Here is a 21,318-nt window from a genome sequence, read left to right as displayed (position 1 = left end):
GCACATAAGTGGAAGAAGATGTATCAAGCTCAAAGACAGGAAAGGGCAAAGGTCAGGCAAAGGATCACATGTAATGAAAAGATCAGTAGAAGGATCAGTGAAGAACGAATGAAGGCTAGTAAGGAAAACATGAAAAGAAGATAGATTAGAGAACATACGATGTTCCTAAAACATGACATGACGAGAGATATGAAGCTTTATAGAAATAGGATCCCAACATCGGAACCCTTTATGCTCAGTTCCATAACTAAGAAAACAACATAGACGAGCTCGAGGTTCAAATTTTGTATGTTCATGAGGATGGAAAAGAATAAAACATGCACACACAAAGACTTTGAGATGAGAGTAAGAAGGAAAGCTACCATACAATCATTCAAAAGGAGACAGATTGTGAACAACTGTAAAAGGAAGATGATTGATGAAATAAACAGACATAAGAGCAGCCTCACCCCAAAACTTCTCAGGATAAGATGTAGAGAGAAGCTAAGCACGAATAGAATCCAAGATACAATGATATTTTCACTCAGCTAGACCATTTTATCGGGAAGTATAAAGGCACGAACATTGGACAAAAGTGCCCTGTTGGGTGAGGAAAGAAAGTAGGTGAGAGTCCTTATACTCCATTGCATTATCGGTGTGAAGAATTTTGATAGTGGGTGAAAACTGAGTGTGGACCATTTTGGCAAACTTAATGTAAATTTGAGGTAAGGAAGAGTGATATTTTAGAAAGTATATCCAGGTAGAGTAGGAGTAGTCATCAATAAGTAACACAAAATATTAAAAACCATTGATAGTAGGAGTAGGCACAGGGCCCCAAACATCATAATGAACCAGACCAACAGAGTACCAAATAATGAAGCAGAAGTAGAAAAAGAACTTAATTGCAAAACATTATTCAAACTACCAATAGAAATTAAATTACGAATCTTGTCAGAGGATGCATGACCAAGGCGCAGATGCCACTAAAATTTACTAGTATTAGTAACAGCAGTAGAAAAAGGTGAGAGAAGTGGTGGCTGAAAGAATGTGAGCTCAAATAATCTTCCCATCTTGCGACCCGTATCAATTGTCTAACCCGTCTGCGACTCTTGAACCTGACAACCATGAGAAGAAAAAGAAAACAACAAGTCTGAGGTTACACAACTGACCAACAGAAGCAATATTAAATGTTGGATTAGGGACATGGTAATGGAAGGAAGAGATTTAATAGGGGTAGAGGAAGACAACAGAGCAATATTTAAGGTCATATGGTTGCAACAAACCGAATCAAGAAGCCAAGATGTACCTAGTGTGACAGCAGGAGCATGTGAACTAGAAGATAACACTAGTTTGAGCAAATCCTGAAGGTCACTGATTTGGAGATTCAGAGGGTTGAAATACATCACATCAGTAGACATTGTTGCAACAACAATAGATGGAAGGCTAGACTTGGAAGAATTCTTTGACTTAGCGGTATAATCGGGGGGGGGGGGGGGGGGGGGGGGGGGGAGGGAGTTTGGTAGGACAAATATCCAAATATGACCATGCTTGTGGCAATACCTACACTCAATGATAGGGCAGTTAGCAAACTTATGACCATGTGATTTGCAATTTTTGTAGAAAGGTGACTCAATGAAAGAGCGTGAATGAATGGTTGGAAGAGCAATCTCAGATGATAGAGAGGAAATCAGCCCGAGCCTTTTTTCCTCAAAGAGGATTTCCTGAATTGCAACATCGATAGTGATGGAACATAAAGAAAGCATGCAATAGTGGAAGCGAAGATCGATAACGTTTTAATTACATAAAAAACAAGAATAAGCATGCATAAAGGGTTAGAAATTACAACCTTTGTAGAATCCACCGCAATCTTCCTCTCCCGAGCTCGATCGACACCACCAACGATAAATCCTTGCTATTCTCCAGTTGAAGAACACAATGGTGGGACCATTTTGCTAGTGAAGACAAGGGAATTGCACTCTAGAAAAGTGGAAAGTAAAGAGATTTTGGTGGAAAAGTCAAGTGAAAAGTCAAAGAAGCATTAGTTTATCCATATTTCAAAAACCAAACTATTTAAAGATAAATTACATGTAAAATCCTATTTTGCATGTCTTCCACCTCAAAATCTACTAGCATGTAATCTTTAGGTGTTAAGCTTTGGAAGTGCCACTTCAAAGTTCACTTAGTTAGTGGGAAAATCCAACAATTGGATTTTTCCACTAACGAATTTTAATATAAATAAAACAAACTTTTATGAAAAAAATAATTTCATAATTTAGAAAATAATTAAAAATAAATTTAATATCACATATTAAATTATTTTTGACACCTAACTTTGATTAATCATATTAATCAAGTTTAAAAAACGCTTGCATGCTAATGTTCAATAATACTCTAAAAAATAATTAATAAATTAATTATTTAATTGTAAATTATATCTCATATAAAATACAATTTTCTCTAAGGCCCGAATTTAAACATTTCAAATTCTTACTTCACCTAGTTCTTCAATTTTGTCCGTAGTGAGCTAGCAAGGAGACCCGATGATCCTACAGATCATGGGCTCCAATGATTCGAGACTAACCGGTCAAACTCTTTAACCTAGTTAATCAACATTCGTTAACTAATAGGATTGTTCACTACAACCTATAGTTGCACTCCCCTCATTATAGATATATTATGTTTCCATTTTCTATAACCATGATAAGTTGAGTCAACCTTTCACTGGTTGTTCGTAATAACGATTGGGTCATAAGGTGTTTTACTCCCGAGATTACATCTTGCTCCTTAAGTCCCACTCATCCTCTAATGAACAATTGGTTTGTGATCCAATCACTAAACCGAGTCACTCTCAGGCCAATGAGAGGTTGGGGCCCCTTGTTCAAGCCTCGGAGTCAATACTTAAGGGAACAACATCTCTATTATCCCTAAAAGCGGGTAGGAGTGCATTCTGTCTTGCACCCTATGTCTCCAACTATTTTCCCTGTCTTACCCCTGAAATGAGAGGCTTATTGAGCCGGGGCTGTTAAGCCAACCTTCACCCATGCAAATCTAAGGATAATCTCGAATAAACAGGAGTTCATAGTTAGCTCAGAATTAAGGTCAAGTTACCTAGGTCATCACTTTGAAATAGTCAGTCTTAAATAGTAAACAATGTTATAAAGTAAGCGTGACTTAATTCTTGGTCCGATCTTATGTAAACTCATTACATAGGATGCTCCCGCTCCTCATGTTAATACATAGGATATTTGAAACTGTTTTGCAAAATTAATTGGTTAAATTGTGGTTTAACAAAATCTAATTAAAATTTTGTTCGTATTTTCAGCAACAAGTTTTTCAAAAGGGCCACAGCCACATTAGCTTTGCTTAGCGCTAAAAAATTAACTGGCGATAACTTTTCAACATGGAAACACATGATCACAACGATTCTTATCATCGAGGATCTCATGTTTGCCCTTACAGAGGTCTGCCCTCCTATTTTAGCTCCCAATGCCACTCGAAATGTTCGGGAAGCGTACGAGCAATGGACACGGACGAATGAGAAGGCCCGAGCCTATATCTTGGCAAGTCTTTCTGAAGTCTTGGCCAAAAAACATAAGCCCATGGTCTCAGCGCGTGAGATAATGGAATCCATACGGGGAATGTTTAGACAACCGTTTGAATAGCTTATGCATGAGGCTCTTAAGTATATATTCAACTCCAAAATGGAAGAAGGCACCTCTGTTCATGAACATGTGCTTAACATAATGGTCCACTTCAATGTGGCAGAGTTGAATGGGTCTACCATCGATGAGAGCAGCCAGGTTAGCATAATCCTACATTCTTTACCGAAGAGCTTCCTGCACTTTGTTAGTAATGTGATTTTTAACAAAGTGAAATATAACCTTACAACTCTCCTCAACGAGTTATAGACCTACCAATCTTTACTGCAAAGTAAGGAGAGGAAGAAGGGTTAGGAAAATTTTGCTTCATCCTCCAGGACGTTTCATAGAGGTTCGACCTCAGGAACGAAGTTTGCACCTTCTAGTTCTAACTCTGCAAAGAGGAAGAAGAAGAAGGGTGGTAAGGGAAAAGGGAAGACGCCTGCTAACCCGCCGTCTGTCGCCCCAAGAAGGCATCCATCACCGATTGAAAAAGAAAAGTGTTTCCACTGCAACTAAGATGGACACTAGAAGAGGAACTGTCCTTGCTGGCTAAAGGATAGAAAGGCCGCTAAGGCTAAGACTAAGGCAGATAAAGGTAAATACGATTTACTTGTACTTAAAACTTGTTTAGTAGAGAATGATGATTCTGCCTAGATAATTGATTCGGGCGCCACTAATTATATTTGTTCTTCTTTTCAGGGGATTAGGACTTGGTAATAGCTGGAGGCTGATGAGATGACTATGCGAGTAGGCACCGGACACGTCGTCTCAGCTGTGGCAGTGGGAGGGCTCCAGTTAGCTTTATAGAATAGGTTTCTAGTTTTGAATGATGTATATATTGTTCCTAAACTTAAGAGGAACCTCATTTCTGTAAAGTGCTTGCTATAATGTAAATACACTGTTTCTTTCAATGTGGATAAAACGTTTATTCATGGTGTTAATATTTGTACAGCTTATCTAGAAAGTAATTTTATGTGCTAAGGTCATTAGCCATTAATTCCCTCTATAATACAGAATTGTTTAAAACTGCCATAACTAAAACAAAACATCAACATATTTCTCTAAAAGAAAATGCCCATCTTTGGCATCTTCGTTTAGGGCACATTAATCTCAATAGGATTGAGAGATTGGTGAAGAATGGACTTCTAAGTGAGTTAGAAGAAATTTTTTTACCAGTGTGCGAATCTTACCTTGAGGGTAAGATGCTAGACGACCTTTTACTGGGAAAGGTTATCGAGCCAAAGAGCCTCTTGAGTTAGTACATTCTGACATTTGTGGTTCTATGAATGTGTGAGCTCGAGGTGGCTATGAGTATTTTATCAGTTTTACTGATGATTACTTTAGGTATGTGTATGTTTATCTTATGCAACGGAAGTCTAAATCCTTTGAAAAGTTCAAAGAGTTCAAGGCTGAAGTTGAAAATGCATTGGATAGATTGATTAAAACACTTCGATCGGATCGAGGTGGAGAGTTTTTGGATTCAACATTCCAGGACTATTTGATAGAATATGGAATCGTTTCCCAACTCTTGGCGCCGGGTACACCTAAGCAGAATGGTGTAGCGGAGAGGAGAAATAGAACCTTGTTGGACATGGTTCGTTCGATGATGAGTTACGCTTCCTTATGAGACTCGTTTTGGGTTTTGCAGTGGAGACTGCGGTATACATACTCAACTGTGTTCCCTCTAAGAGTGTTGCGAGAACACCTCTAGAGTTGTGGAACGGGCATAAAGCCAGTTTACGTCGCTTTTGCATTTGGGGTTGCCTTTCACACGTGCTTGAGGTAAATCCCAAGAAGTTGAAACCACGGTCAAGGTTATGCCTCTTTGTAGGCTACCTCAAAGGTACACGATGGGTTTTTTTTTTATGATCCATCGAAAAATAGGGTGTTTGTATCCACGGATGCTACTTTCCTAGAGGTGGATCATATAAGGGAGCACAGTCCATGAAGTAAAGTCGTGTTGCGTGAGCTTTCCAATGAAACTACTGAAACTTCAACAAGAATTGTTGAAGAGCCTGCTACATCAACAAGAATTGTTGATAGAAGTTCATCTAGTAGGTCGGTTCCACCTCAAGAGTTGAGGGAACCTCAACGAGTGGGAGGGTTATGAACCCACTTGTTCGCTATCTGGGTTTCACGAAAATCCTTGCTATGGTAGCAGATAGTGACGTTGAGGATCCGTTGTCTTATCAGAAGGAAATGGAGGATGTTGACCGGGATGAATGGGTCAAAGTCATGGATCTCGAGATGGAGTTGATGTACTTCAACTCAATATGAGATCTTATAGATCAGCCTGATGGGTTAAGATCTATAGGTTATAAATGGATCTACAAGCGCAAATGGGGTGCTGATAGGAATATGCAAACCTTCAAGGCTCGACTTGTGGCAAAGGGTTATACCCAGGTAGAGAGAGTCGACTATGAGGAGACTTTCTCGCCTATTGCTATGCTAAAGTTAATCCACATCCTCCTGTCCATTGTAGCTTATTATAATTATGAGATCTAGCAAATGGATGTCAAGATGGCCTTTCTTAATGGAAATCTTGAGGAGACTATTTATATGGTGCAACCTGAGGGATTCATAGCCCAAGGTCAAGAGAAAAAGGTTTGTAAGCTAAATCGGTTCCTTTACGGGCTGAAAGAGGCGTCTCGATCTTGGAACATACGGTTTGATACAGCGATCAAGTCGTATAGCTTTGACCAGAACGTTGATGAACCTTGTGTCTATAGGAAGATCATCAACGCTTCAGTAGTCTTCTTACTGGTTTACGTAGATGATATACTGCTCAGTGGGAATGATGTAGGTCTACTGACTGCAGTTAAGAACTAGCTAGCGACCCAATTCCAAATGAAAGATCTAGGAGAGACTCAGATTATTCTGGGTATACAGATCTTTCAGGATCGTAAGAACAAAATGCTAGCACTGTCTTAAGCATCGTACATTGACAATATGTTGCTCAAGTACTCGATGTAGGACTCCAAGAGGGGCCTACTGTCGTTCAGTCATGAAGTCACTTTTTCTAAGGATATGTGTCCTAAGATGCCTCAAGAGGTTGAGAAGATGAGACGGGTCCCATATGCGTCTGCCGTTGGAAGTTTGATGTATACGATGCTATGTACTTGTATAGACATCTGCTACACTGTGGGCATAGGTATCAGTCTAACCCAGGCCAGGGTCACTGAACCGCAGTGAAGAACATTCTCAAGTATCTTCCGAGAATGAGGGACTACATGTTCGTGTATAGATCTAGGGATTTGATCCTTACTGGATACATGGATTCTGACTTTCAGACTGATAAGGACACTCACAAGTCCACGTCAGGGTTAGTCTTTATTCTTAACGGGGGAGCTGTAGTGTGGCGAAGCACTAAGCAGGGGTGCATCGCCTATTCCACTATAGAAGTGGAGTACGTAGTGGCTTGCGAAGCTGTTAAAGAGGCCGTATGGCTCAGGAAGTTCTTGACAGAATTGAAAGTTGTTCCAAATATGTCTAGGCTCATTACCCTCTATTATGATAATAGTGGTGCAGTGGTGAACTCCAAGGAGCCTAGGAGTCACAGGTGCGACAAACCCATAGAGTGGAAGTATCATCTGATCTGCGAGATAGTGCATCGAGGGGACGTGATCGTCACGAAGATCGCTTCAGAGCATAATGTTGCTGATTCATTTACGAAGGCTCTCACGACTATAGCGTTTGAGGGTCACCTTCAGGGCATGGGTCTATAGGATCGTCACGGCTGGACTAGGGCAAGTGGGAGATTTTCTTGTATTGGGCTTTTATGCCCTAATTTATTGTTTTATACTAGTTTAATGTACACCCCACTTCGCTTTAGGACAAGTAAGAGATTGTTGGGGTTGATGCCCTAAAGTCTCATGTCCTATAGTTTGTACGAACACTTGTGTTGAATAATATATGATATTTACTTCACATCTTGATTTTGCTCAGTTGTTTGTTTTATTTGCTTTACCACAAACCAATAAACATAAAATCCCTGGTTATCTGTATGTAACTTAAGCATGTATGTGGTGACATACAAGTGGATCATGTCTTGAGTGATAACCAAAATGGTCTGTAATATATGGATATAGGAGAGAAACCTTATCCTGGTAATGCTACGAATGTGGCTCGCTTTGTGGAATAGTCACAAGTGTTGTGACTTGTTACAGATGGTCTGATCCTAATCATTCATGTAGGGGACATGCGAGCGGGGGCGTCCTATACAAAGAGTTTGTATAAGACCTGACCATGAAGTGTTAACGTCTTGTTATATAACACCATTCATGACAGAGACTTCACTTCACTGGGACGATCATAGGTAACATGACCTCAATCCTGAGTGAGTTAGGAACTCCTGCCATTGAGGGCGATCCTTTGATTTATATGGGTGCGAGTGGCCAGGTCGCCGATTCAAACCTACCATTTTGGGGATTCATCTGATTTGAGAGTTGGGAATTCAACTACACAAAATAGAATTCACTCCTTCCCCGAAGCAGGGGCAAGTAGATAAATAGCTCCCTTAAGGGCTGATTCCAGGGCTTGAACGATGTGACACCACACACTTTCTCTTGGCCCGAGAGGTGTTCCAAGATAGTTGGTCTATGTTGTATTGTTCATTAGAGGAATCAGTGGTACTTAAGAAGTGAGATGTAACTACAGGGGAAAAACGGTAAATTGGCCCAGCTGTACTTACGAGCATCTGTGAAGAGTCATCGTACTCATGATTGCTTATATCCGATGGACACAGAAATATATCTGTGGTAAGAAGAGTTCAACTACTGGTCTTTAGTGGAATGTCTGGCAGTTAACGGATGGTGGATCTTGTAGCTAAAGAGCTTAGTCAGCTATTCACGTACCGTTTGAGTTTCAAGCCACATGTCCATAAGGTCCCATAGGTAACTTGGATAAAGTCGAGAATCAGTTTTTGGGTCAGTTTGAAATGTTCAAATTGACAAGAGTGAGTTCGATTATATATGATAAAATTGAACTGGTTAATTATATATGATATAATTGACTAAATGTATGAGATACATTATTTTGGAGGAAATTAGATATAAATATGATTTATATCAAGTAGAGAAGAAATTATTATAGTAGATATATGATATTAAACTATAGAGTAAGAATATAATATGATTATATTAATTAATTAATTATGTGATAATTGGCCGAAAACTTCTCCTTAATCGTGTGTTAGTGGGAAATCAGTATTCGGTTATTGTAACTGAAGAATAAAATGAAAATATTTTTCATTTTGCAAAGAGTTCGAAAAAATTGCAAAACATGTGAAAACATATCGATTGCTTAGCTGAGAGCCTATACGATAGTGCCCTATCGCTAAAACGATCGCACACATTCTCTAAACGATCGCTCAGCTTTTCTAAATGATCGCTTAGCGTGTCGAGTTTTCTAAATGATCGCTTACCATTTACTAAACGATCGTTTAGTAAAACCTACACATTCTCTAAACGATAAGCATCTGCTATACGATAGCCTTCTCTCCCAGTTGCTTATCATTCTACATGATTAGCCATTTCCTCCTTCCTCTACCAAATTGAACAAAGATCATTCTTTGGATTCTCACTCTGAGAATACCAAGGGCTCTAAATGGTGGTTTTGTCCCTGCTCGTGCTCGTTTGTTTGCTACTGTTCGTATAGACGATCGTGCTGTTGGTAGCCGACTGTTTGGTGGGCGATAAAAGATCGTAGAGGGTTGCTTCTGCTGGGTTAAGTTCGTTGTAAAGACATTCTTCAACTTGTATGTGAGCTCATTATCTTGTATTTTATTTATCAAAGCATGCCGTCAATTAGTGTTAAATTGCATAACTGTTGATTAGAATGTGTGTGTGGTAATTCGGTCACAATGAAATAGGAAAGATCCGAACGCGCTCATGGATAGTCTTCTTAGAGAGTTCCTTTAGATCCATCCATATGTCTCTACATACTTGTTTAAATTACATAAAATCACCTAGGATCTTAGTTTATTACATTGGGTGTATGCTCATAAAATAATAATTATTTTATTAATAACAATTTGTTTGTACAATGTTTATAACTACGAGAATATAAGATATTTAGGACACCAATCCCAACAAAGCTTAGGGAGCCTAATGTACAATATAAATAAAGTACAAAATACAATAAACTATGGCATACACTATACCCTAGTAACATCTCCCACTTGCCCTAGACAATATGTCACATATCTCGTAAACCCAAACTTTCTAGATGATCCTTGACCATTTTAGCTGTCAGAGCCTTTGTAAACGGATCAACAACATTGTGCTCTGAAGCAATCTTCATGACAGTCACGTCACTTCGATGCATAATCTCCCGAATCAAGTAATATTTTCATTCAATGTGTTTGCTTCTACGATTACTCCTAAGTTCCTTAGAAGTTGCCACAACACCACTGATATCACAATAAAGTGTGATGGGCAAAGTCATATTTAGAACAACTTCTAAATTAGTAAGGAACTTCTTAAGCCAAATAGCCTCTTTAGCAGCTTCACAAGCAATGACGTATTTGACTTCTATAGTGGAGTCAGCTATGCATCCTTGTTTGCTACGTCGCCAAACTATAACTCCTCCATTAAGAGTAAACATTGACCCTGATGTGAATTTTCGAGAATCCCGATCAGTCTGAGAGTTAGAGTCTGTCTATCCTCTAAGGATCAGATCCTTATCTCCATACACAAGCATATACTCCCTCGTTCTTCAAAGGTATTTGGGGATTGTTTTGACCGTTGTTCAGTGATCTAATCCTGGATTGGATTGATATCTACTGAAAATTCCTACTGCATAGCAAATGTCAGGTCTGGTACATAACATTGCATATATAAGGCTACCAACAACCGATGCATAGGGAATTCGTCTCATTTCCTCAAACTCTTGAGAATTCTTAGGACACTATTTCTTAGATAATATAATTCCATACCTAAAAGGTAATAAACCCTTCTTGGAATTGTGCATCGTATATTTGACAAGCATTTTGTCAATATACGATGCCTGAGACAAGGCCAACCTTTTATTCTTACGATCCCTGATAATCTAGATTCCTAGAACAAACTGCACCTCTCCAAAATCTTTCTTTTGGAATTGGGCGGCCAACCATTTCTTTACATCAGTCAGGAAACCTACATCATTCCCAATGAGTAGGATATCATCCACATATAGCACGAGGAAAGCTACTGAGTTGTTGATGATTTTCTCGTAAACACAAGGCTCATCAACTTTTTTATTAATGTCATAAGATTTTATCGCAACATCAAATCTCATATTCCAAGATCGAGATGCTTGTTTCAGTCCATAAATGGATCAATTAGGCTTTCAAATCTTTTGCTCTTGATCTTTTTCAATGAATCCTTCTGGTTGATTCATATAGATGGTTGTTAGGTTCTTAAAGGATGCATATTTTATATGTTAATTCCCCAAAATTGAGTTGATTATTTGTTTTAAATGCTTAGTTTGTAAGTAAAACGGTCCCCGAGGTATTTAGGAGTCATTAAGAGAAGATCGGGCCAAAAAGAATCTAAAATAGCCAAGAAATTCAACAATTTGAAGAGAATCAAGTAAATTATTAAAATGCCATCGAGAATACAGCGTCACGACCCTAGGAGAGGCATTATGCAATGCTTGAAGGCAGAATGTTCAATCTCGCTGCAAAACAGGGCAACATTGCAACGCTCTGGACTTTGACGTGCACCCCCCCGCGTGTGCGCACCTTGCATTGACAAGCGTTGTGGGGGGTAGCGTAGCAATGCAAGCCCAATGCTTTGAGGCTTTTCACCGATTTAGCATTGCAATGCTACCTCAGCGTCTTGACGCTAGCTTGCATACTATAAAAGACTTTTCTTTCATTTTTGCAAAAAGGGAGGAAGAAAAATCATGGAGGTCGGGATCTCTCTTCGAGTTGTTTCACTTCTTTGGTAATTCTTGCTCCAATTTAGGTTAGATTTTATATATTTTTTAATTGTAAACAAACTCTTGTAATTCTTCATACAATTTGTTAATGAATTTGTGAAGTTGATTGAATCTTGTTTCGATTTCAAGGGTTCTTGTAAATTCCTTTGAGTTTTCTGCTTTCTTTATCAATTGCAATCTGAATTGTCCCTTCTTGAATCTGATTTTAATTCTTGAAGCATGTTGAATGATCTAAATCTTGAACATGAATAGCCTAGATGCTTAGTTTTGTCACAATCGTTGTTGAATATGTTTCTTTCAATGTGTTTGATGGAATGTCTAGCCAAGATCTACAAGAGGCAATAGTAGTTGTGTGTTTGATGGCTATCCTAGGATGCACTAACTACTAGATTTGGAGAAATTTTGGTTAATTGATTAAGCTATCTTAACAATTAATCAACACAATTGAATCCTAGAACCTAATGCGCATGTTTTCTATTCTATATGGCTACTATCGAACCCAATAGAAGTAGGAGCATATAGGTTGACTAGGGTTTGGCCTATCCAACCTTAATCAATGATTAGAACGCTCTCTTGACTAGGTTATTGCTAGTTGTCGGTCTTTGTAGAGGCTAGCTTAATTTAGTTGAGCGAGTAGTTGCGAGCATAATCCAAAGTTGGAGTATTAAATTCACATGAATTTATCTCTTCCCTCATTCTCTCTCCCCCTAACGCACGACACCCCTCCCTCCCCCTCCCCCCCCACCAAAAAAAAAAAATTTCTCTCTCCATTTTTTTCTTCACAAAACTCCCCTACCATCTGAGAATTTTTCTTTCTGTCGTTTATCCTTTCGCCCAGCAGCCGCTTGCCTCCAGCCAATGCCTTGTTACATACAATGCTACTGCTTGCATCCAGCCAGCTGCCGCGCCGTCTACCAGATATGAGTGCGCCGCTCGTCCACTGCCACTGATCTGTCGCATAGATTTTCTCTCCTTCGTCACTGTTCTTGTTGGATCTTAGCTTCAGGATTGAAGTTGGTGTGGGATTTATTTACTGTTTAGCAAATCGATTTTGTTGGCGTTTTTGGCATAGTTTGAGAACGTTAAGTTGAGTGCTGCTAGTGTTTGATTGTTTGAGCTAGTCTTGAAATTTCAACTTGAGGTAAGTAATCTTACTACTGGAACCGCCTTTGTGTCAGACGATAAGATGAAGGATAATTTTGTTGATTTTGAGATTGAATGAACTGTTCAGAAAGAATATATGAGCATGTGATAATATGTTTGAAGCATGTTATATGTATGAGCATGATTTATAATTTTTATGAGGTCTATTAGCGGAACAAATGAGCTCGGGCCTAAATTATGAGATAAGTGACACTACCACTGAAATTCCATAGCGCTAGACGAAAATTAGATATATGTTGATGTACATGTTTTCATGAGATTTTCTTTTGGATCTATGAATGTATGTCGTGCGATTTACCATGAAATTATGAATGTCCATTATGTGAATGTTTTAAGGAGTCTAGTGCATGAAAGAGATGTACTGGGGTCGGTTCATTTTTACGAGATTACACATGCTTGTCTAGATTGACTCGCATGATATTATTTGCAAGATTTTATAGGACTCATGAATAGGTAAATGTTACATGTATTATGATCTTGGATGCCATCTCTTTTCCTTTCCAATATTGATTTATTTGACTGCATGAAAGTGATACATGTCTAGGGGCACTAGTGCATGAAAGAGATGTACTAGGGCCTATATGTATGAAAGTGATGCATACCTAGAGGGGGTTGAGGTGTACGAAAGAGGTGCACACTCAATGGGATGTGTGTATACGAAAGAGGTGCACATCCTTGCATTCATAGAGAAGACTTGTGGTGTATGAAAGTGATGCATTCCCAGAGGGTTCAATGTATATGAAAGAGATATACATCAGACGTAATGTGTGTGAAAGTGACCCACGTCTAAGGGAAAGGTAAAAGAGTGGCCGGTTAATAGAGATCTTCTGGTCCTGCTAGTATAGAGTTTCAGCTCTTGTAGCATTTATTGGACATAAATGCTTAGCCTGACCTAGTGGTGGGGTTACTTACTGAGTATTTTATACTCATCATTTACATGCTTATTTTTGCCACTGGGACCAGTCTTATGCTTCCGCATATGTTTTCAAGATTTCTGTTCATGTTTTCGATTTAGTCTTGATGTTTTGAACTCTTCGTTTTGGTATTCATTTTTAGACTTGCAGTTTTTTAGATTCGTTTTCATGGTTATAGGTAACCTGTTACTTGGATTTTTATTATCTTGTTTTAATAAAATCTTTTAATTGACTTTATTCATTTGGTATTTATTTCGCTATGAAAAGGTGTTGTTTTAAATTCCATGCATGCATGTGTATGGTAATGGTCTAGCTTGAGTCCTAGGGAGTCGAGTCGTTACAACACTGGAATACCATCACCACTTGTCTTGTACTTGTGTAATCCAGATTGTATCAACACATCCTTGACTTGAACTTGCCACAAGCCGAAGTTGATCCTTCCATCAAATTTCTCCATTTCAAACTTTATTGAACTCATAAAGCTTGACACACATTTGCTTCATTCCTAGAAAATCAGATGATAGCAAACATCTCACACTATTTACAAAAACATCGCAACTCGTTTCAAGAATTCTTTTCTGATGTGGAAGCTCAGACAAAGTTGCAACCACAGAGCATACTCAGACATTCAAGAAACTATGAACCTGACACTCTAATACCACTTATTGGGAAAAATCTCTCACTTCTACTATAGGAAAGAGCAGAGAAATTAAAAGAAAGCAATAAAAATTGAGAACGCAAAAATTTATGTAGAAAACTCCCAACTTGGTGAAAAACTAGAGACTAGAAAAAAAAAAAAAAACAAAGCATACATTTGCTTGTCAGCTAACTGTAAAAAAGGTCCCATGTTCAATTCTTTTGCTTTTTTTTTTTCCCCTTCAAATTCGAAGAAACTTGCATCAAATACAAATAGATGCTCCAGTGGCCATCAGAACTCATCAACAAAGTTTCAAATACAAGTGCAAGCTCAAGGTGCTGTATTCTGCACAAAATCAGTGCAGGCACGGCAATGGCAGTCCAAGAAGCGGCATCGAAGACATCCGAAGCAAACACAGGACGTGCAGCCTCGACACTTTGACGATCGTGGACAGCCTCGGAAACTCTTTCGACTCTCCCGCTCTTCGTCATCATCACATGTTATCCTGAAACAATGGCATAAAACCAGCATCATACTTAATCTAACTCTAAGAAATGGGTATGAAAGATTCTGGCTTCTGCATAGAGAGCCCAAGCATGCATGGATTTCTAACTTTCTTTTAATCTTTCTAATAAGATGATAAGTTCCTAAATATAAAGATCTCAATGTTATAAGTTTTCGATTTTTTTAATAAGATGATAAGTTTCTAAATGTAACAAAGTTAACCCTCACAAAACTATGTTATAACTGTACTCATATATATTTTTCAAAACAAGAACATAGAACTGTGTTGAAATCAGGTTGACAAGACTTGTAATCCAAGGCAACTTAATTATTAATGAAATAAAATTCCGACCCCTGTACTTATTAATAAGCTTAAACTTAATACTCCCTATTTCTTGTTGAGTCTTGTGCAAATTCCAAACAAAATACAAAACGGCGAAGATTACTTACATGTCATAAGGACGATCAGAACATTTCCATCTTTGATTAGCAATTGAATTATGGTAGATTTGACATTGGTCTCTAGTTCGAAGACGAAAGCGTCGTTCCTTCTTGCACTCAAAGCATCGGATGAACTCGTCGCGGTGGAAGTTGCGGCGACGAAGGGCAGCAGAAGTCCAATTGGCCTCATTTTCAGAATGCTTGTAGTATTTAAGCAAGCAAGTTCTCCACAATGGAACCTTCACTCCTTCAACTGAAACCCAGATGTTGCTCTTCCATTTCCTGATCCCTTCTCTTTGAGAATGCTTCTCAAATTCCTCTGGAGTCAGCTTCCCTAATAATATTCGACCCCAAAACAACATTAAATTACAATAAGAATAATATGGATTTGAAAGTACATTTATTCTTGTACTTTTTCCCCTTGCAACAAGGATTGATCAATCCTTAACTTTATAGAATTTTACTGTTTAACTTCTATTGTTTAAAAATTGTCTCTAGCATAAAAAAAATGTTTGTTAGGATGTAATACAAAGTTTAATGTTGTAGCAACTCAGATTCTACATGTGAAGAAATGAAAATAACCGAGTAAAATTGTTATATATCAAAGTTCATCCATCAATTGATTTTTTTTTATTTTTTTTAATACAAGTATAGCATGGATATTACTCTCTTATTTCTTCATTGTTAACTACACACATCGACATTATTATATAAAAATGATTGTAAAGTGAGTCACAAATATTTAGAAATTATTGATAACAGAAGATTAATAGCATGAATAGAAGGAGAAAGTAATGACATATTTGAGAGTGATTATGAAATAATAATTAAAAATCACTTTAAAAGATGTTTTAATTGTTCAAAACAAATTTTTGTTTTACACTTTTTAAACACAAATTTGTCCAACCCAATTAGTTTCAAATTACTAAAAACTTGTATTTGAGCAAACTTTAAAAATGAAAAAGTGATTTAACTATGTACATTTAAAAAAGAGCAAATTTGAAAGAGTGATTTTGAAATTGTTAAGGTCTTGTTTGATAACCATTTTGTATTTTTTTTTTAAAAAAAAAATAAACTTATGGACACTACTATTCTCAAATTTCATTATTTGTTACCTTCTTTTTACCAATGTTTAAAAAAACAAGCCAAATTTTGAGAACTAAAAAAAGTAGCTTTCAATTTTATTTATTATTATTTTTTTTTTGAAAACTAGCTAAGAATTCAATCATTGTATTTAATAAAGATACAAATCATTGTAAAAAATGTAGATGAAATAGGGTTAATTTTTAAAACAAAAACAAAAAACCAAATGATTACCAAAAAGGACCTATAAAAATCACTCCATGACATGACTTCAATCCTTAAAAATCAAATCAATGTTTGCTTTTTAAAATTTTTAACCTACCATCAAAACCTATTTTAAATCATTGTAAAAAGAACATGTTTAAAAATGATTTTATATAACAAAAACGATTCTAATTTATTTCAAAATCACCTCCAAACATCATTATAAATTTTAATCACCATCTAAGAACCTATTTGAAATAAATGTTACTTTAATCCTTGTTCATTTTAGTCCTATAATATCAACTTTGGTTCATTTTGTTGCCTATACTTTTAAAATGTCTATCTTAGTCCATTTATTTTCATAATATCTTTTTCAAGAATCAAAATGATATACAAATCCTAAAATGAATCAAAATTGAAAGTAGAAAAACCAAATAAACCAAAATATAAAGTATAGAGACTAAGAAGAGTATTTAAACCTATTTTTTTAAGTGGTTAAAAAATAGGATTATTTTTAAATATAGGAAAATGAAGTAAAATATTTACAAATATAGTAAAATTTTACTATCTATATCAAAGACTAGTGTATCGCAGTCTAGATAACGGTGATATTTCCGCAGTTTTTTCTTTATCCTAATAATTAATCTCTAAGACTAGAATAAGAAGGAGAAAGAGAAGAGAGAGAGATACCGGCATTACAGGCATCGGAGCAGAAACAGAAGATGAAGAAATGGCCAGAAGAAGAAATCCTAAGTTTACCAGAAGAATCGCCATATTTCTTGCTGGTGCAGCCGCAATGAACCTCTATGAAATCCGATCCTTTAACGAACCCTTCCATTTTCTGAACTCCTTCTTCTTCAAACATTCCCCAATTACTACTATTTTCTTCTGATCTCATCATTATTATTTTTATTTTATTAATTTCAACCCTTAATCTTCCTCTTCTTCTAATGGCCCAGGAATAAATTCATCAATTGGGATTGTAATTTTTCTTTTGCAATTCCTAATTTAATTTTCCCCTAACAAAAACCATTCATTTTTATTTTTCCCATAAATAAAAATAAACTCCTTTTTGAAGGACCATATATATATATATATATATATTTACACACAGACAAATAAGGTATGTTGTTTCGGAGAATTTGGCTGTTTTGCGACGTCTAAATTTTGGGCATAGAGAAAACTAAAAGGTAATTTGCTTGTTCGTATCCTCACGTTTCTCAATACTTAAATTATTGATTTTTTATTTTTTTTCAAATCTATTTGTTTTTATAAGGCAAGAGAATTATTTTTTTGGTAGTTGAGATATGATTATTTGAGTATAATAACAATTGGTTTAAATCTTATTTTGATCCCTAAACTTTTAAAAATGTATGTTTTAGTCCCTTAACTTTGAAAAATATTTTATTTTGGTCCCTAAACTTTTTAAAATGTTTGTTTTATTCTCTAAACTTTTAAAAAATACTTATCTTGGTCTATGACTTTTTAAGATCTTGTTAACTCTTTAAAAAAAAAAAAAAAGATGACTTGTACTTTTGGATGTTAGGCTACCGAATAAATTAGTTAATCTACAAAATCTAGATTTTCAATTTTGAATAAGGTGTAAAAATAGAAGAATTTAAAAAATAATTTTAGTTCAAAACTTTGGTCCTTCAATATTTTGGTATGTTGGTTGTTGGCATTTTACTTTAGTTTCATCTTGCTCAATACATTTAGAGCATAGTCATCCAAAAATACAAGCCCCTCACACTTCTATTGAAGAGCTAACATAATTTTAATAGTATGGACTAAACTAAACACTTTTTAAAAGTTTAGGGATTAAAATGAACATTTTTGAAAATTTAGGCACCAAAATAGAATATGATTCAAAGTATATGGACTAAAATAAGATTTAAACCATAATAATAATATATCTTTTCTATGAAGTACTACTTTAGTCCTTATATTTTGGTTTTAGTTCGTTTTGGTTCCTATATTTTCAAATTTGGTTCATTTTGGTCCCCGTATTTTCAAAATATTTATTTTGGTCCTTGCACCTTTCAAAATGTAACTATTTTGGTCCTTTCATTTTCATTTTTACTTCTTTTTTAAGGACCAAAAAAGTTAAAGGACCAAAATGGTCTCTTTTTTAAAATACAAGGACATAAATGAATATTTTGAAAATATAGAGACCAAAATGAATCAAATTAGAAAGTATAGGAACCAAAATGAACATTTTAAAAATATAGAGATTAAAATGAATCAAAATCAAAAGTACAGGATCAAAGTAGTATTTAAACATCATTTTTTTCAAATTTTATGGCTTTGATTTTTTTGAAATATAGGAACCAAAATAGTAGTTTGCTTTAAAAGAATTAGGATAGGAATATTGCTGATAAGCTTAAATACTTTGTTTAAAACAATAAATGATTGTAAAAAAAAAAAAAGTTTTTAAAAATTCGTTTTTGTTTTTGAATTTGACAAAGAATTTAAATATTTTATTAAGAAAATGTGAATTCCGAATTTAATTTTCCCCTAACAAAAACCATTCATTTTTATTTTTCCCATAAATAAAACTAAACTCCTTTTTGAAGGACCATATACATACATATATAGAGAGAGAGAGAGACAAATAAGGTATGTTGTTGCAGAGAATTTGGCTGTTTTGCGACGTCTAAATTTTGCGTGTAGAGAAAACTAAAAGGTAATTTGCTTGTTCGTATCCTCACGTTTCTCATTACTTAAATTATCACTTTTTAAATTTTATTTTCAAATCTATTTGTTTTGAAAGGAAAGAGAATTATTTTATTGGTAGTTGAGATATGATCATTTGAGTATAATAACAATTGGTTTAAATCTTATTTTGATCCCTAAACTTTTTAAAATGTCTGTTTTAGTCTAACTTTGAATACTGTTTTATTTTTGTCTCTAAACTTTTTAAAATGTTCGTTTTAATCTCTGAACTTTTAAAAAGTGTTTATCTTGATCTATGATTTATTAACATCTTGTTAACTCTTTTAGAAAAATGACAATATGACTTGTATTTTTGGATGACTAGGCTACCAAATAAATTAGTTAGGTTACAAAATCTAGAGTTTCAATTTTGAATAAGGTGGAAAAGTAGAAGAATTTAAAAGATATTTTCAAAACTTTGGTCCTTCAATATTTTGGTATGTTGGTTGTTGACATTTTCCTTTACCTTCATCTTGCTAAATACATCTAAAGCCTAGTAATCCAAACATGCAAGCCCCTCATGCTTCTATTGAAGAGTTAACATGATTTTAATAGTACGGACTAAATTAAATACTTTTTAAAAGTTTAGGGATTAAAATGAATATTTTTGAAAGTATGGGGATCAAAATAGAACATGATTCAAAGTATATGGACTAAAATAAGATTTAAACCATAATAATAATATATTTTTTTGAAGTACTACTTTGGTCCTTATATTTTTGTTTTAGTTCATTTTAGTTCCTATATTTTCAACTTTGGTACATTTTGGTCCCCATACTTTCAAAAAAATTTATTTTGGTTCTTGCACCTTTCAAAATGTAACTATTTCGGTCCTTTCATTTTCTTTTTTACTTCTTTTTTAAGGGACTAAAATGGTTACTTTTTGAAAGTTACAAGGACCAAAATGATCTCTTTTTTAAAAGCACAAGGATATAAATGAATATTTTGAAAATATGTAGACCCAAAATGAATCAAATTAGAAAGTATAGAAACCAATATGAACATTTTAAAAGTAAGATACTAAAATGAACCAAAGTCAAAAGTACACGATCGAAGTATTATTTAAACATTATTTTTTCGAATTGTATGGCTTTGATTTTTTTAAAGTATAGGAACCGAAATAGTAGTCTGCTTTAAAAGAATTAGGGTAGGAATAGTGTCGATAAGCTTAAGTACTTCCTTTAAAAGAATAAATGATTGTAAAAAAAAAAAAATAGTTTTTAAAAATTTGTTTTTGTGTTTGAATTTAACAAAGAATTTAAATATTTTATTAATAAAATGTGAATACCTATAATAAAGAAAATTAGGAGGAGGTAAAAATTAGAAGGAGGAAATCACATATTTAAAAAATGGATAAAAAAATTTATCCAAAGAGGGGTTTTCTTTAATTTATTTACTGTCATTGAATTTTAAAAGTTTCTTACTATAGTTTTCACTTTCATTAGAGAAATATTCAAATTCTTAATAGAAATTCCAGTATCAATAACAACTTTTAAAATTTTGTAAAAAAGAAGTTTTTTATAAAAAAAAAAAGACACGATTTGATGAATCATTTGATTATTTTTTTAAAATATTAATTAACTTATAGACAGTTACTCATATGTTTTTTGATTTTATTATTAACCTTTCTATGAATGTTTTAAAACATCAAGTTTACGTTCTCAAAATTAAAAAAGAAATAGTCTTGTTATAGAATTTTACTCGAATTAAAAAGATAAAAAATAATTGGGTAAATTAAGGGCATATTGTAGTTTAAAATATTAGGGGGAAAAAACAACCGCTTTTGATACTATTTAGGAAAATGAGTTTTTTTTTCTTTTTTTTTTGTCCATATTGGGCAAGACACATTTACACTGAATTAACAGACGTGTCATACATTAAAAATACGGTTAGACAACATATTAGGAATCACATTAAGAAGGAGGAAATCACATACTTAAAAATGGATAAAAAAAATTATTATCCAAAGAGGGGTCATTTAAAGTTTATTTTTATAGTTTTCACTTTCATTAGAGAAATATTTGAATTTTTAGCAGAAATTCCAGTATCAATACCAAGTTTTAAAATTTTGTCAAAAAAGTTTTTTTTTTTTTTTTTTTTTAAAAGCACGGTTTCATTA

General features: G+C 34.9%; 1 protein-coding gene across 1 annotated transcript; it reads right to left on the bottom strand.

Annotated features, from left to right (window-relative positions):
* Positions 1-14,371: 14,371 nt before the first annotated feature.
* Positions 14,372-17,550, bottom strand: LOC120077432 (protein ULTRAPETALA 2-like). Its single transcript, XM_039031312.2, has 3 exons — positions 17,178-17,550; positions 15,210-15,534; positions 14,372-14,760 (listed from the first exon to the last, which is right to left on the bottom strand). The coding sequence occupies exons 1-3, from the start codon at positions 17,386-17,388 to the stop codon at positions 14,586-14,588; spliced, it is 711 nt and encodes a 236-aa protein (XP_038887240.1). The 5' UTR covers positions 17,389-17,550; the 3' UTR covers positions 14,372-14,585.
* Between the last annotated feature and the right edge of the window lie 3,768 nt (positions 17,551-21,318).

Source organism: Benincasa hispida, chromosome 5 (assembly GCF_027475165.1).
Source record: "Benincasa hispida cultivar pf3 chromosome 5, pf3_genome.v1.1, whole genome shotgun sequence".
Taxonomy (NCBI): Eukaryota; Viridiplantae; Streptophyta; class Magnoliopsida; order Cucurbitales; family Cucurbitaceae; genus Benincasa; species Benincasa hispida.
This window is presented reverse-complemented; position numbering and strand designations above follow the sequence as displayed.

What these genes read in the sequence shown, in the direction of transcription:
- LOC120077432 (XM_039031312.2), bottom strand. Translation starts at nt 17,388, where the DNA reads ATGATGAGATCAGAAGAAAATAGTAGTAATTGGGGAATGTTTGAAGAA. An exon ending in CTCCGATGCCTGTAATGCCG is followed by an intron (nt 15,535 to 17,177) that starts GTATCTCTCTCT and finishes GAATATTATTAG; the next exon opens with GGAAGCTGACTCCAGAGGAA. An exon ending in TCTGATCGTCCTTATGACAT is followed by an intron (nt 14,761 to 15,209) that starts GTAAGTAATCTT and finishes CCATTGTTTCAG; the next exon opens with GATAACATGTGATGATGACG.